The 18,680-nt window shown below is 39.1% G+C and overlaps 1 protein-coding gene across 1 annotated transcript in view; it reads right to left on the minus strand.

Moving 5' to 3' along the window:
• The window catches only part of Dcc (DCC netrin 1 receptor), a 1,075,620-nt gene that overhangs the window by 679,964 nt on the left and 376,976 nt on the right, over window positions 1-18,680 (minus strand). Inside the window, exon 2 of the mRNA XM_021150630.2 lies at window positions 3,204-3,524. Within this exon, the coding sequence (XP_021006289.1) occupies window positions 3,204-3,524 (321 nt within the window). The remainder of the gene's footprint in view (window positions 1-3,203; window positions 3,525-18,680) is intronic.

Consider the following 18,680-nt stretch of genomic DNA (forward strand, 5'->3'; position numbering starts at 1 on the left):
CCTCCCACCACCCTTATCGTCTCTGTGCTCTTTCCCTCTCCAGCGAAGTGTGTACTCAGGATTTAAAGAGCACTCGAGAGGTTCCTGGAAACAGAATGAATGATGAATGGCAAGATGACTGCATAAAGCGTTCTGGGGAATTAAAGAGTGATTTCATTTGCCACCTTTCCTTTTTATAAAAACAAAACAAAACAACAACTACAACCACAAAACAAACACATGGAGCGAGTCAAAGCTGAAGAGGGCCATTGCATTACATGGCTTTTTACACTGTACTTGAGGGTACACAAAAGCTATGTTTTGGTTTTGGTTCTTGTTTTTTATTTTTATTTTTTTAATGTTTTTTTTACCCAGACAAAGCTGACTCTTACCTTTTAGTGGTAACTGGTTTATTGACTGCTAATGCTTTAAAATAAGATTAGATCAGGACTATGGTCTTTATTGCAAGGAAGATATATGCCCCTTGTGAATTCTAGTGGTTTGGCAATCGTAACCTCAGCAGACATAACATTGATGTATTCTGTGTTGCTGAACAGCATGGTAAGTGTTTAAAATGCTGTGAAGAGCCTTATTGCATCGAAATGATACAATCTAATATTAGACTGCACCTCAATGACTATATCCCCGAGCCTACCCTTCCACAGAATACTAAAGTCAAAGCCACTTTATTTTAATATCTCACAGGGAAGGAATCATTCGTCACTTCACAACTGAAATGGTGAAAACATAAAACTGAACCTGGATTGCAGGAAAATAGAAATTGTAACATTCAGGACATTTTCATTAGCAGTCTAGGGAAAGTTGCCTTTTGTAACAGGGCATCAAAATGACAGCTTGCTTCATTTCTATCATCAGAGGGCCTTTGGCCCTGTAAGAGCTGATGGGAAGGGTCCATGGGTCCAAAACGTACATGCTACAGAAAGTCAAAGTGCATGTCCCTCTCCCCAGATATAAAAATTTTTCCTACTTCTCAGTACTTATCCCACATGAGCCTCTTAATTAATTACAAATGTTATTAAACTCACATTCTCCCTCTGAGTTCTGTACACTGGTGAAATTCCAAAAGCTCACCTCTCACCAGTTTCAGGTAACTTAAACCTTGGTCTTCATGATCAGGATATCTTCCCACCTGCTCTCTTTAGGACAGTGGTTCTCAATCTCTGGGTCAAGACCCCTTCTGGGCAGACCGACCTTTTCACCAAGGTCTCATATCAGACATCTTACATATTAGATCTTTACATTACAATTCGTAAGAGTAGCAAAGCTACAGTTATGAATTTCATGGTTGGGGATCACCAAACCATGAGGAACTGAATTAAAGGGTTGCAGTATTAGATAGGTTGAGAGCCATGGCCTTCTTAGGATGTCATTGCTAAGCAAGGCAGGATTACCTTTCAGTATGATGGACCAAATTTTGCCTGGCCAGTGAAAGGTTTCCAAGAATATGGGACTTATAAATGTCAAACCCAGGTCATTCTGGGCAAATCAGAATGGCTGGCCATTAGGCTGCTGATAGCCAACTACCCAGGCGAACACATCAGCTGAGGGAAAGTTTGATGTAACTGGATATGGATGGGCGTACTTTAGTTTGCTATAACAAAAGGCCATACATTGAGTATGACAGGGATTCTTCCTAACAGTTATAGAAGCCGCTCTTCCGAGATTAGAGAGTCAGGACTATTTGGTTCCCTTATGGCTCCATCCAGGTGTCGTCCCATTGACTGGCTATTTCCACAGGTCACAAAGCATGTTGTAGCTTGCTATATGACCCCCTTTTGGAGGCAGCACCTATTCAAAGACCTCATCACAGTCAAGTCATTCTAGACACTAGTAAAAAGAATGGCGTGATACCTCTCCACATGCATCTAGTACTGCACGAGCAGCCAGAAATGCTTAGAAAACTGAAAAGTTGGAGTGGATACAGCAACATCCTGTGTCTCAAAAGCGCCCTGCTCCATTTAGTTAATTTATGCATATTTTAGATATTCATAGATGAAGAGAAAATGTCCATCTTATCCTTTGGCACTGATCTGGGCATGTCAATAAGGGTGCTGCACTTGAAAGTGCTAATGGGACGTTTTTATGTCTCACTTGAGGTCTACGTTATGGACTGGGACACAGATTGAAATAAAATGTACTGCTGTCAGGGCTTACAGCATTGATTTTATGAATGTTTAACACTACCGAGTCTGTAAAGTAGAATTGAATAGCATATATATATTTTTTTCTAAAATCGTATTTAAAAAAAAAAAGTGTCCACCCACTCATGCAAGCCGTGAGTCCCTATGAGTCAGCTTTGTTGTGAAAGCAGATTACATGAAGCTGGGCACACTGCTGAGTGGCACCTGCCGGTTCTCCATGTTAATTGAAAAAGAAAAATTATTAAAAAAAACCTTGTCCTATGAGTCCTTACTCTTCTCTTATTTCACTTACAAATGTGCATTGTTGGTAGAAAATTAATAGGTGACACTATGGATGTTTCTCAGAAAGCTAAATTTATGCACAGCATCAGAACTATAAGCACACCACTAGGTCCATTATCACCTAGGGATGCACTTAGTGACACATGTGGGTGTCTGTAACCCCATGCCTCTTGTAGTATTAGCTACAATGCCCATTTAGAGTCATCCTTCATGGCCATCAGCAGATGTGAGATACATGACCAAAGGAACATCATCAACCCATAAAAAGGAAGCATTCCGTCACTTTAGACCCCATGTTGAACCCGGAACATACTATGCTAAGGAAAATAAAATAGCAAAAAAGAAATATTACATGTTTCTACTTACATGAGGAATCTGAATTATTGAACTCAGAAAACAGAATGATAATCACGAGAGGCTTGGTGGGTTAGAAGGTTGAGGGACGAATGGGGGCTGGGTGTTACAGTTGTAGAGAGTATTAATTTAGAGAAGAAACATAGATATTCTAGACTGATGACTTAGCATAGTGACCACAGTTATAAGTGCAATGCGTGCTTTGCCATTGCTTAATGAGTAATTTCAAATGTTCCCACCACACAAAACTATGTAAAGTTATCTTGATATAATTGCAAACGACTATACAACAGCTTATGGATGGTTACTGTTTTAATTAAAAATAATAAGTCTTAAAATGTGCATTGCTTTTACAAGGATTATTTCTCATTCCTACAAAAGATCAAAGGGATAAAAGAAGTGGAGGAGAAGGCAAGATCTACATACCTGCTACCGTAACTTTTGCTGTCCGACTAATAATTGAGCCAGAATCTGCTAAGGATGCCTCACATTGGTAAAGTCCTTCATCTGGTTTATGGTGTCTGGAATGAAGTATGTTTTGTATCAACAGAGATCCATTAGGAAGTTGCTGCTTTCTGTCATCCATGCCCAAGGCTAGGAGAAGGCCGTCTTTCTTCCACTTGATGACTGGAACTCCTCGGTCAGACTCTGCAGAACAGTTGAGCAGGACATTTCCTCCCCGCATGGTGACAGCATCCGAAGGTTCCGACACAAAATGAAGTGACGTGAAAGGTTTAATTTGGAAACCTGGAAGAAGAGAACACAAAGGAACTGAATCCATGCAGTCTGAGAAGCTGCAAGTTCAATTTCTCCAACATTTCCTCACAAGTCTTATTTTTCAAAAAACAGTTGCTTTCTTGTTGTCCCCCCCCCATGATTATAAATAAATTTAAGTACAGAAATTCTATGTTAAACATAAGACTAATACTTATGTGAGCACCAATTAAAGAAACAATTAGTCCTAAAAATATTTCTAGAAAAGATAATAATTCATAAGCTATGGATAAGAATAGTATTGCATCATTCATTACTTGTAAACTTGAGACAGACATAATTAGTACTTGCCACATAAAACCAGAAGATGTTAAGTCTGACCAATCAATAGAGTGATCACTAAGATATGGTGGACCTGATTAATCTCATTATCTGCATATTAGTATAGTATTTATTAGTACTCTGATTGATAAATCCAAGGCCTTGACACGTTTTCAGGAGGTCATAATGTTTGCTCAGTTTGCTCTGACAGTTGTGCACCTAAGTCATTTAAGTCAAGATACTTTCAATTTTGACCATCTCTGAGGCTAACAGCTCTACAACATCCCTTGATGTTTTCTTTCTAACATTGGATATTTGCTAAACTGTAGTTTTTGACCACTATTTTATCCCACTTTCTCCTGACTACTTTGCATAAAAAAAGACATGTGATGAACAATTTCATGGAGGTGTGCCTTTATGCATCTGAAGCTACATTTCATTTCATAAAACATACCCATAAATCAAGCTGTAGCTTTCATTTTTCTCATGATGACAACCACAGATTCTTTAGCATTTTTAACATATCTGGGAGGGGAATACTGTTGGTTATTTTGGGAAAACTTGCCAGCTTTCTGTGATTTAAATGACAGACACTTTAATTAATGTAATCAGTAGGATCACCATGTATTGACCTAAGTTGGCTCTCGAGGTCAGAATTATTCCTGATCTTCAAGGAAGGTGGAGGTACTGCAGCTGGTCTTCCCCAGGGTTCCCAGGTCACCCCTCCCTGCTCCCAGTGTTTCTAAAGCTGGAGCTCAAGTCTGGGGCATGCCCAGTGAACTGTATCACTTCTGATCAGATGTTAACTCCATGCTACCAGGCTACTTACCCAAGGAAAACATCGAGAGCCTTGGTCAAACTCATATTGATTACAAAATCATAGTAATGCTGAGTGATAAAGATAACAGACCCTGATGTCTCCAATCTGATCCTGTCAGGGCCAACTAAAGATCTTTCCCATACAGATCAAACTTCTGTGTGCCCAGCTCAATTGTAGAGAAGCTGTCTGTTTCTCTAGTCGAAAGTACCTCAGAATGAGAGTCTGAATCTATAACTTCTTTTCCTGTCTATAAGCCTTAAATATGTGTGCTCCTATATGTCACTATATGTTCTTAGAAATCAGGTCCTTCAATGCAAATTGGGCATACTCATGGTAATAGTCTTTCAGTTGAGCCCCTATTGTGGAAAGGATTGACACAGAATGAGTCGAGGAAACCTATCAAGGGAACCTACTCACTCTACTGAGATGCATATAGATTCTAAGTCAATTGCTTCCCTCTCATTTAAAAGGAAGACGCACTTTCTAGCAAATACCTGGCTGGAGGTGCACCAAGGGTGGGAAAGCTTACAAGAGTTCTAACATTACTGAATGTCAAGATGCTCCATCAGACTAATGTCCACAATTTCCATTTAAGTTGCATTAAAACAGAAGAAATAAATTTAGAATGGAAGACTAGGCAACTATATTAAAGAAAAAAAAAAAACATTGATTGCATTTTTGTTCTACCCGGGGCCTGTATTTTAAACACCACCTCATGCTGAGTACATTATTTATGTCACAGAGCACATAATACATTTAGCACAGCTGTTTATGACAGCATGTTAATGAGCGTATTGTGCCCATTATCACAAATAAATAATCTCCTTCCTCTGAAACAGGAGGTTATGACAGTTTTCAGTGCTGTGAGTACATGGTTTAGGGAAGTTAAGTAAAGATTAATTTTTCTGTAATACAATTACCCTTGCTGCTTGTTGGTAATGTGAGCTTTTTTGTACTCCTTATAACAATTATCCTTTAAATATATGGCTTTGAAATTACGAGAGCTCTTTGCTTTCCAGAGCTTGCCTCACTTAACAGTTTAGAAAAGACAGACCCAAAGTGAGAAGACTTATTTGAAAAATGACAAATGACTTTAATGTTCATGTTTCAGCATACATGATGCTTGGGCTGTCTCTGACCCTCTGGTAAGGCGCCTCACATGCCTGAGAAATAATCCATTAATGTATCAATCACTGGTAATGTAGATTAGTAACTTCTCATTTTCTCTTAACATATTTTTTTTAAATGGGTTATGTGGTGGTTCTAACTGGAGAGAGAGAGACAACAGGAGAGGAGAGAAGAAGGCCAACAGAAACACTAAGAATGTTCAGAAAAACTGTAGGGAAACACAATATTTTGTAAACTAACTTTGAATAAATTATATATATGTGTATATTTACATATGTCTATATACGTGCATGTTAATGGAGTTATGCCACATGGGTAGTAGTATTCCAATTAAGAGCTGTGAGTTATCTAAGAAAATCCCCAGTCCGAGGCATGAAAAAACCTAACAGTTCTCACATTGTTTGTTGTAGGAAAAGATAAGGGTCTTCAAAAACAGTATGAGCCATATCAATTTCCCTTGTTAGCTGTGATGGTTTATAAAAGAAATGTCTCTCATAGGCTCTGGTATTTTTACACCTTATCTATATCTGACAATGTTGTCTGGGGATCTTTAGAAAAAATGGTCTTGCTAGAGAAAATGTTTCACTGGGGGTGGGATCTGAGTTCCTACAGCCTCACCCTACTTCCTGTTTGCCCCTCTGCTTGCTGTTTAATTTTTTTTTTTTTTTTGCAGTCAATAGTATTAGGATGATAATTGTTTTACATTAGATTTTTTATTAGATATTTTCTTTATATACATTTCAAATGCTATCCCTAAAGTCCCCTATACCCTCCCCCATCCCTGCTCCCCTACCCACCCACTCCTGCTTCTTGGTCCTGGCACTCCCCTGTACTGGGGCATATCAAGTTTGCAATACCAAGTGGCCTTTCTTTCCAGTGGTGGCCGACTAGGCCATCTTCTGCTACATATGCAGCTAGAGATAGGAGCTCTGGGGGTACTGGCTAGTTCATATTGTTGTTCCACCTATAGGGTTGCAGACCCCTTCAGCTCCTTTGGTGCTTTCTTTAGCTTCTCCATTGGGGGCCCTGTGTTACATCTTATAGAGGATTGTGAGCATCCACTTCTGTATTTGCCATGCACTGGCATAGCCTCATACAAGACAGCTATACCAGGGTCCCTTCAGCAAAATCTTTCTGGCATATGCAGTAGTGTCTGGGTTTGGTGGCTGATTATGGGATGGATCCCCACCTCATACCAGTCAGAATGGCTAAGATCAAAAATTCAGGTGACAGCAGATGCTGGCAAGGATGTGGAGAAAGAGGAACACTCCTCCACTGCTGGTGGGATTGCAAACTTGTACAACCACTCTTGAAGTCAGTCTGGAGGTTACTCAGAAAACTGGACATAATACTACCAGAAGATCCAGCAATACCTCTCCTGGGCATATACCCAGTAAAAGTTCCAACTGGTAATAAGAACACATGCTCCACTATGTTCATAGCAGCCATATTTATAATAGCCAGAAGCTGGAAAGAACCCAGATGTTCCTCAACAGAAGAATGGATACAAAAAATGTGGTACATTTACACAATGGAGTACTACTCAGCTATTAAAAACAATGGATTTATGAAATTCTTGGACAAATGGATGTATCTGGAGGGTATCATCCTTAGTGAGGTAACCCAATCACAAAAGAAGTCATTAGATATGCACTCACTGATAAGTGGATATTAGCCCAGAAACATAGAACACCCAAGATACAATTTGCAAAACACAAGAAAATCAAGGAGTTGGAAGACCAATGGGTGGATACTTCATTCCTCCTTAGAATAGGGAACAAAATACCTATGAAAGGAGTTACAGAGACAAAGTTTGGAGCTGTTTGAAATTTAATGGGACTTCTCAGCTTCCTGTTCTTACTTTCCTGTTCCACTTGCAGCTATGGCTGCCTGACACACTGGATCCTTATTCCTCTAGAACTGTAAGCCAAAATAAACAGTTGTATAAGGACGTTGCCTTGAGTCATGGTATTCTATCACAGAAGCAAAAAACATAGCCAATACAGTTGACTTCTTAAATGTAAGACTCTATTGTCGAAGACACCACAAACTTTGAATACAGAATTTGGAGGCATTGACCTGGAACTGATTGAAAGGCCTCCTCCTCCCTGGGCACTGGCTCTCATAGTATCAAAAGATATTGTGCAAGCTGCCAAGGGAGATGAGCAGTCAGGAGACTTCCCAGATGGAGAGGCTGAGAATTTAACAATGACTGGCCTAGCCAGGTCCATAAAATAGACTGCCCCCAATGTCTTGATAACCAACAGCTGTCTATTTAAACCTAACTACTTCTCAATGGGAGGGAAATAATGCCTTATTCTTTAACACTAGCTCACTAACCACAGTGGTTGGAGAGGTCATAAACCTGAGAGGAGTCCCTACAATCATTTTCCTAAGCCTGCATGATTTCTAACAGTATTCTAAATAGGTTCCATTATACCCACAGATAAGCACAGTTTCAGCTTCATCAAAGGCATTTCTATGTGCAATAAATGACGACAAGTACAAAGAGGAACAACTGCCCGGAATGTAGAAGAAAGTGACTATGGGGTGCTCAGTCACAACTGGTACATCTGCAACTCAACTCTTCCACCAAAGCCTCAGGGAAAAATCAGTCACAGAACAGTGGGGAGGAAAGATGACAAGAGCCAGGAGCCTAGTATGTCTGCGACTTGACCGTTCCTCCTCGGTATAATTGGAAAAACGTACCCAGCAAATATCAATTCTATGATTGGGTGAACACAGATTGCAGAATGGCATTTACCTGACACATAGATGGAGGGAGGGGAAATTCCACATGGTTTCACCCCTAGAAGTTTTGAAACTTTAACCCCTCTTGTACCCCACCATCCACCAGAGGTATTGGAAAAGAAAGGATACAGGGAGTGGGGGGGGGGGATATGGACCTGTTTAGAAAGGTTCTTTGGAGCAATGCCCATCTGTGTTGTCTAGAAATTAGCAGTTCAGTTCACAGGTTCGCAGGCAGTGGCAGCTCAATCCACCCGCACACATACCAGCAGTCCAGTTCTGTAGAGTCAGATTAGCAATAATAGTGACGCCACCCAGCAGAAACAGCCAGGCCTCCGCCTTGGTACAAGTCAGCAGGAGGGATCAACAGGAATGAATACCAGGAGAAGTTCTCAACTGTGTCTCTCTCAGGGATGCAAAGATCAGCAAAGACTTGAGTCCCACAAGCTTTCCACAGCTAGCTGTACCAGGAAGCCAAATCTCTTTCTCTGTTGCTGTCCATCCAGTCCTATTTATACCCTCTAAACATTTGTCAGTCACGGCCCTTGCTTCAGCTTGCCTCTTGCATCAGCACAGGTCTTGTCTCAACACATGTATCTAATCAGACCAAGTCGTTGGAAGCAGCAACAGAAACAAACTGCAGTACACCACCAGCCATTTTGTTTTGGTGCGTTTCTCTCTATGGTATCCTGACAAAGGTAGCTCAACTAGGCAATGTAAGGCAGACCCAATACATGCTTGTTGTTAGCAAAGAATCTTTCATCTCATGGACTTTCGGTGCTTGCTTTAGCAGAATATCACTTCTCCTGTGTCTGTTTTAGAGAAACGTTACTTCATGAGTCCTTCAGACCTGTGTCCACTTTAATGAAACGTTCCTTCACACGTTTACCCCAGCAAAACACAATTCATGGGACTTTCCAGAGAACGCTTACGTTTCCACTTCAAGAGTCTTCCAGAAACAAGTTACTGCATAGTTTGTCCAGTTCCAAGTGGACAGCTCTGGACATATGTGCATATGAGTACTAGTGGAATCAGAATGTTACATGGCTATGTGTACATGTGTATACATGTAACATAACAATTAAAGAAGATAACATGAATTTTGGAGGTGGAGAGACAATAGGAGCTAGGAGGAAGGAGAGGCAGGACTGATGTAAACACAGGGCTCACAAATAAAGGTATTAAATAAACGTGATTCTCTAGCTTATGCCCTCTCCAAATGTTGACTTGAATAAATCTTTAGCCAAAACACAAGTGAAAGCAATATATATTTTTTCTACCTAGGGGTTGTATTGAGCAGATAATAGTGTCTGTGGTCTCTTGCAGAAGAGGACCTATTCTTTAAAGACAATCCAAAGCAGAAATACTATCACTTATTTTAGTTTTGTCAGATGTAAAAAAAAAGAAAAAATCAGAAACAAAAGAGTTTTGATAATTATTCTACGTAGTGAACTTGTCAGAATTTATATTCACAAAGAGAAACAACATATGAGCATGTCTTTGAGAGTGTTCCCAGGAGGGCAAAGCCGAGGTGGGTAAAACCAGTTTGTACATGGTTGGGTATATCCCTTAGAAAAGGGGACCCGACTAACTAAAATGGGGAGGGGTGATCAGAAAATCAGACTTGCGATATCTCCAATCATCATTTTCTTGGTTAGCAACATGCACCAATCCAAGTCAAACTTGTCACTATTGCCACCATGCCTCCCATTCCCCAGGACAGATTGTAAACTCCTCTGAACTGTGAGCCAAAATAAATTATCCCTACATAAAATTGGGCGGGGGGCAATACTTATTTGCAACAAGAAAAAAAATAGATAAAACTGACAAGTACTTTCAAGTTATACTGAGTTTCTAGAGGTAGAAATTGTACTTACACAATTTTTAGGAACTCTCCTAAATAATTCAGTGTTCAACCTGTTTTTGTAAGTTTATATCCCTTTATGCTTAATGTCCTTACCATGTCATATTCTTGCTCATATCAAATCCCATTATCACATAGGCAGGGTAACCTCAAATGGCTGTATGACATTTTATCTACAACATCAAACATTGTTGAGAGTGAAAAATAATTCCCAGTAGAATCAGGAATCTCGTTCTGAGTCCACAGTGTGAAAGCTTGCAGGTAAGACCATGAAATGTAAAAGACAAATTGATGGAAAGCAGCACAGATGTGAAACAAAGTTTCTGAAAGTGCCCAAGATTAGAAAATGTCAAACAAATCCCCACAGAACCGCTTTGCATAATTTCATCTATTTTAAATCACATATACTTTAAGATGCTCAGAAGTTTTGATGGTGCCCAAATCCTCAGGACTGAACCAGATAACCCTGGCACCACCACCCCTCCTTTAGACAAAGAAATCTATGTTGAAGAAAATTAAAAGAATTTTGCAAGAGATATAACCTTTGTTGGGATTCCCCAGACATCACGGATATGTGACACAGTAACTCTGGCCTTTAGTTCTGACAAAACTGTAAAATAATATCAAGGCTATGAATTGAACTTGGGGATGAAATCCCATTACAAAAAAAAAAAAAAAAGAAGGAATCAACAGATCTAAACCTACATGAATATCATGGGGGTTCAGTAGATAAAAATATAAAGTTTGAAATAGGCTTCATACTGGCAAAGTCAACACCATCAGGGAACAAGCTAAAGCTATAGTTGTAGACAGTGCAAAGGCCTGTCAATCATAATGATAAGGGGTGTGAGTAGCAACCTGTGTTTGGTAGTCCATTTAGGAGACTCACAAGTAACTGAAGTTTAATAACTGTTCACAAGCAGGTAATACCTGGACCATAGGGTGGTTATGGTGTTTCTCAGACAACTTGTTCACAATTATATATGTGCATATATATAAAATATATATAGTAATTGGGCCAACTTTCTTTCAAACATTTCCTAGACACTTCATTTCAAACTTCTCTTTAAAAGACTGAAGAATTCCAGGTCTAGGAATGAGAGTGTGGGGGGGGGGTGGTTAGGGAGCAGGAGGGGGGAGTGGGAGGGGATTTTTCCGAGGGGAATCTAGGAAAGGGGATAACATGAAATGTAAATAAAGAAAATATATTTAAAAAAAAAGACTGAAGAAAGATGAGGAAGGAGCCAAGACATAGACCAATGTTTACAGTATCAGACTTCCCTTTTTTATAACCAGAACCTTGCTGAGGATTCCCCTCCTCACTCCCCACCCCTCAACAAAAACCTTGATTACGTAGACAAAGAAAGTCCTGCTTTGAGCAAAACTTATACAAACAGCTATTAAATATGTCTTTTGAAGAGTTGTAGCAGTGACAAGTCCCTCCTAAAAGGGGCTTTGGGTAAGGAGGTATTTTGTATATCCTTCACTTCTCTCCCTTCCTTTTAATTGATTCTAACTCAGCAGTATACTTGTGGTTTTCTAGAACATTGGAGTGTCAGACATGTAACTGCATGATGTGTCTATTAGTCCAATCTAGTGTCAAGATGGCCAAACCACAGTCATGCTTACTCTGCATTGTCTGAAGAGGCACGCTCTGAACATCATGTTGGCCTAAGACTAATATCAGATGGTTCGGGAAAAACAAAACATGTATAGTCACCAAAGGCCAACACAAGGGAAGTGAGTGAAAGTGAATCCAGATAAGGCCTGGATATCTGCACAAATGTTTTTACATAATCAAGTAGCTCAACTTATTTCCCAGAAAAAAAATATTGGAAATTGGAATAAATGTCTTTTCATAAAACACAGGCAACACCAAAATCAGAACTATACTCTTGGCTTCTGAGCACCCTGGGTAGTGAGTCCTTGCTCTGTATTACAGCATCTTCAGCTTTTTATTCTTCTTTGAGAAACTAGGCATAACTAGCATTCAGAGTATTTGGTTATCTGTTGGGAAGACTATACCCTTTCTAGCTCTAGAGAGATTTCAACACCAGACAACATTAGTTTTTGCTTACTAAGAAATAGGAATCAGAAATGAATTTGGTCTATGGTATTTGTCCCTGAATGTAAATAATGCAAAGAAAAATATTCCTGGAAGAAAAACAGGTGCATTTTACAAATAATCATTGACATGCAGAGATGAGCAAAAGTATAAAATGAAAAGTTTAAAGGAAGAAAATGTATCTCCCATTAAATATACTAAATAAATAGTCTTTCATAATAGTGAATATGCCCTAAGCCCTTAGGAAAAACAAATACTGGTAGATATATTACACTAAATTATTATTATTTTTTTGTTTATCTAAGAACTCAAATTTATTTAGTACTTTTTGTGTGTTGTGTTTTCATTGTTTTTCTCTTCTCTTCTCTTCTTCAGTTTATTTGTGTGTATGGTTGTTTTGCCTCAATGTATGTCTGTGTACCATTTGCATGTCGAGTGCCTTTGGAAGTCAGAAGAAGGTGTTAGATATCTTGGATTACAAATGAGTATGAAGCCGGGCAGTGGTGGCACATGCCTTTAATCCCAGAACTTGGGAGGCAGAGGCAGGCTGATTTCTGACTTCGAGGTCAGCCTGGTCTACAAAAGTGAGTTCCAGGACAGCTAGGGCTACACAGAGAAACCCTGTCTCACCGCTCCCCCAAATCCCCAAATGATTATGAGCGCCCCCCTTCACTGGCCATCAGTTGGCAAGATTCCAGCAGCTCTACTGGAGTCACCCACAGAAGCTATGCCAGGGATCTTGCTGTTTCATGGTTTGCACTATTCTACATGGTCTGATTTGGCAATAGGGAACTGAATGTGTGCCATCAGTGTGGCTTTCAGTATACAAAAGACATAGAGTTCATTAAGTTGGATGAAGGGAATTCAGAAGGATTTTTTTAAAAGACCATTTACCTAGCAAACAAGACCTTGCTAGTCTTTGTTCATAATCAAGCAAATCAACAAGCAGGCAAACAAACAAATAAAAACTCTCTAAGACTTTCAAAAATAAAAGAATAGATCAAAATGGTGGCGAACTATGGAGGGGGTACTGGGAATCAAACCTGGGTTCTCGAGATTAGGAGTGTATGCTTTTAAAAATGAACCATCATCCCTGTCCCAAAGTGTGTCAGTTTTAAATATGAAGCTTTCCATGTAGTTCATAAGAGCTCTATATGCTCACCCAGGGATCTCAAGTTTAACTAGACTTTGGTATACTCTATTTCATCTGGTCTTCTGTCTTCTATAAGATTCTCATTTTAGCTCACAGTGAAAGTAAACAAGCAACATATGTATTCATATAATCCAATATAGTAGTCCAAGAGCTGTACATAATGAACTTGCGGGATGCCACCATGAGAAATCAGGGAGTGATTTTAATGTCAGGCCATTCACTGACATCACGCTACAAGACCAAATGTCTTCCGGAGAGGTTGCTGATCCCGATTTGCTCTTCATGTGGTGGGCCCTACTTTTTTTCTCCCTTTACAAGACAAGAACAAATTTCAGAAATAGAAACATAAGATGTGCAGTTCAAAAGCAACAGCCCCAGCAAAAATCTCTCAGTCAACCCACCAGAGGCTCCATATCAGAAATTCAGGGCACATGGTATCTTCTCTGTGCAGATCTGAAGCTTCCATAGGGCAAAAAGTGTGCCCGAGGCAAGTCTCAGAGTATCCTCTGGCAAAATCCAACGGGGAAGAAATATGATAAGAGCCACATTGGAGTGGCGAGTAGCTTTCTCAGCCCTTTTCTGCTTCAAGGGCTAAATCTCTTAAGTCTCAGCTCGATTTGTGCTGTGTGATAACTGGAGAAATTATAATGGGTTTCTTTTTCTTTCTTTTCAACAGGTAATACAGCCTGACATTTAGGATATTATTTCCCAGACCCATGCAAAATTAACACTTAAAAGGGAAACTTCTATGTGTTGCTTAATCTGCCCTGTGTTTGAACCTTCCCCTCCCCAGTGCGGTAAAGTGCAAGTTATCTTCCTCTCTTTTTTTAATCCCTCACTAGTCCACCTCAGAGTAAGAGCAATAGAAGTTTATGTGTGGGGATTTGGTGACTGGGACACTGAAATTAGTTCTTTTCCTTTTCTGTTGGTTTTTAAGAGTTAATGCTTTTTGAATGAGAATATGATGACAGAATTCTCCCCTCCCACTTCTTTCTTCCAACCCTTTCCATGAAGCTTTCTGCTGCTCTCAGGTCCCTGGCCTCTATCTTTCCAAATTTTTGTTACATACATATTTTCTCCAAAATATATAAATATAACCTTATTGGTCTGTATCAAGTAGCTTTTATGCATATTATTTCAGGACTGACCACTTGGCATTGGTCAACAATTCCGGGGGCTTTTTTTTTTTTCTGAGAACCATCCCCTTGTAGCAGAGAGCACTCATTATAGACAATCACAACTGATCACACTGCAGAAAACAAGTAGGAATGCAGTTCTCAGCCCAACCAATGCACCTACAACACAACTCTTGCTTCTAAGGCACTGGAACATAGTGGAAGATTGCAAGGCCAGAGGAACAGGGCATTTACAGTGAAGTTCCTTTCCTAGAACTGTCAGAGAAGCTACAGTCATCCAATCTCATCAATGTGGCTGCCTAAATAAGACCTGAACACCAATTGGCAATATCAATTGACATGATAACAAGGAAAGGAGGAATCTCTTGGGGACTCCATCCTAGACTTACACACAATGAAGGACCACTGAGAGCAGGAGAGAAGAGACCCCAAATTTTTAGCTTATATTTCTTAGAAGCTTTCGATGGGGATTGGTTTCTTTCCTAAAGCACCATTTGACAATGTCTGGAGACAGTTTTGATCCTTTTTTTTTTTAAAGATTTATTTGTTATTATATGTAATTACAATGTAGCTGTCTTCAGACATACCAGAAGAGGGTACCAGAAGAGGGTGCCAGATCTCATTATGGATGGTTTTGAGTCACCATGTGGTTGCTGGGATTTGAACTCAGGACCTTCAGAAGAGCTCAAGTCCAGGTACCCTGCATTACATCTTACATCAGACCACACAGATGCTCTCCAGAGTGAATTACCCAGCCTCCAAAACAAACAGGTCCAAGCTTAAAACAAACTTGTTGTCAAAAAGATCAAAATCATTGTTTTGAGAAGCAAAGAGATTGGTAAAGTGAGATGTGAGATTCTGGGATTAGGTCCTATTGCAGTGGAAATCATAAGAAATGGCCAAATATAGCACTCAATGGGCATGTAGAGTTCATGGAGACTTAAGATTCAGTAACTAAACAAAGAAAAGAGCCTGTAACAACTCTAAGCAAATCATCAGAGAGAATTACACCATTTGTGTGAAAATAAAAGCAGTGTCAATTTCAAAAGAAATCTTTCATCCCAGGTGGAGGTGAGGCTTGGGCTTTGGCTGATCTTTTTTTTCCTAACCTTCGAAGTATGCAAGGAAGCATAGGAATCAATTCCCTCATCAATAAAGCAAGGCACAGAGTCTAAAATGTTAGAATATACATAGTTACATATCATAATTGTCTCAGAATCCATTATCTACCATTTTTACTGCTTGTAGAAAAACTACTCCCAAATTTAGGTAGAAATTTATTCTATGAAGAGATTTACTCCTCAATAAATCTGTGATACTTTTTTTCACAATCTGAAATAAGACCACAAAGGGATGTAGTTAATGGAAGTACCATGGGACCCAGAACCCACCTCATTAGCCATAAAATAGAGTCTGATCTTTTTTCTCTTGAAAATAAAAGACTGCAGAGGTCACACTGCTGGCAAAGCATGGACTGGCTTATCATGATTCATGAGAAATGAACTATTCATCTTATGGAAACTCCTATCACAAACAGGAAGGATTAAATCCTTAACCGTCTGACATATCCAGGGAAGACCTTAAACATTCAGCAAAACTTGATGCTGACACTGTGGCATGATGTCTGATGTAGGTATTCTGACTGATAAAATATTTGTATTATAACAAGTCCAATTTTCTCAAAAAAAAAAAAAACGGAGGCCAAAAGTTTTCATTAAAATACTGTCACTCATTTTGTTTGATATTTACTATATCTTGCCTACACAGAAAAATGCTGTTTCTGCAAAGACCATGGTGGCTTCAAAGAAGGAAACTCCATGTTGATTATAACCTGGACAGAAGATTTGGCATTGCCAGTCAATGAGTCTTGCACTGCCCAGGAGATTAAAATTTGTTCAAAGATCCCATTCTCTCTCTCTCTCTCTCTCTCTCTCTCTCTCTCTCTCTCTCTCTCTCTCTCTCTCCAGAATATTTACATGAGTTCAATGATTTTTGATCCAGGCTATGAAATTAAATACTTTGGATACTTAAAGGAATGAAGAGACTTCTGAACTTTGCATGTGCATCACACATACATATGATCTGTGTGAATTTAAATGATGAAGGTCTTACACATATGATCTTATATGAAAAAAGAAAAACATAAGCATGGAGAATCATACATTTCTTCTACTTATAAGGGCTACCAGCTAGTGACACATTGGCAAAACTCTTAGAAATCTTTCCAACTGCATAAATTATTGCAATTAAAAGCAGACTAAAGGCCAAATCTGACTCACGTTGCACTATAGTTGGTTGACCGATCTTATAGGAAGATGATGCTCTAAATAGTGAGGAGGGTCCAATCTTTGGGTTGCCATCATTCTTCATTCTCTTTTATACTCTACACTTTTAGGCTATCAACATAACCTCTTTCAAGGTTTAACAAGTGACATTGAATCTCTTGGCTATGGATAAAAGTGATGTTCTCCAAAATATTAATTATTTAATTAATTTATTTCTAAGATCAGATGCCTAGTTCTTCCTGGTATTCATTCAGGTTCTTCAAACCTTTCAAGAGTCACTAGTCTAGAACAGCTGACACCACCTTCCATATCCCTGTGGTCCAATTCCATGATTCCTACAGTTCATTTGCAAGCAGTACACACCAACCAGGAATTTCATGTATGATATATTCCAATTACTGATGATATATAATACACCTGGTATTTTAACAGCACTCTATGAAAGCCCTTAAAGATGTTAAAAAATAATCTTGATTCTTTGGGGTTTTTTTTGTTGGTTTTTTTTGTTGTTGTTGTTTTATGGCTTACATAAAAATATGTTTAAGATGATGGAAAATGTTCTCTAATTTTCTTATTGTAAAAGGCATCATAAGAGCTCTTTCTGACACAGCTCAGTGAGCATTTCAAAGGATGCCTTGGTAACATGCAGTCCCAGAGAGGAGGGAAGTTGTATGGTGGATGTTGCCGCAGAGATGGCACTTAGTATCCCAGAGCTGTTTAATCTTGTTTCAATCACTTTAGAGGAAATTATGTCCAGCTGCTTTTCGTTAATGTGTCCTATTTGATCTTTATGCATTTCTCTCACATCATCTCTAGTAAGAAGAAGAAAAAAATCTGTAAGAATCAAAGCAAATAATCTCCTGAGTGCCATCATTCAGGACTCGTAAATGTCTAAACTGTATCAAAATAATAAACAGCAGGTCTCCTTGAAGGAGAGAAAAGTGCTAACTCCATTTAGGGGAATCTGTGTATTTTCCTGAATCCTCAAAAGAAAATTCATACTCAGATTTTCAGATGAAAAATAATCAAAAGCAGAAAATGTTGAGTTTATTTAGTGTGACACACGGTATCTATTGCAATGTAAATACTCCCATGATGCTTGGGCCAAGGATGCTTAGCTCCTGTCGCTCATGACCATTGTCAAGTGGCCCTGCTTAACATCCAATTCACTCCCCTTACACAGCTCTCTTCTAACTCGTGTTTTACTCCATATTACCTGCAGATCAGAGAATCTATGGACTTAATGTACACCTCGAAAACACTAAAGGTATTGCTCTTTATTAGATAACACTTACAGTCTGTTGTATCTGTCTGGATTGGAATTTCAAACCACAAGATTTGTATAAAGTTAATTAAATCAGTTAGCATCTTTGTACTGTAATCAAATAAATCTAATTTTATCCATAATTTCCTTCTCATTCCTTTGCTTTCTGGCCAAGAAAAGTTATGAAAATTTTGACCTTGCCTTTGCATGAAAAAGACAATGAATGCTATAGATATGGAAATAAGTGATAATAATCAAAACCAATTATAGGCAGGGAACTCTATCCTCTTCTGTAGTGTGGACTGAAGGTGAATATTAGATTACACACCATTCTGGCCCATGACTCAGCAGAGGGATGTGTGGAAGTTTTGTGTAAAGTCCTACAGGCAATGGGCATTATCTTTC

This window comes from Mus caroli, chromosome 18, assembly GCF_900094665.2.
Source record: "Mus caroli chromosome 18, CAROLI_EIJ_v1.1, whole genome shotgun sequence".
Classification (NCBI taxonomy): domain Eukaryota; kingdom Metazoa; phylum Chordata; class Mammalia; order Rodentia; family Muridae; genus Mus; species Mus caroli.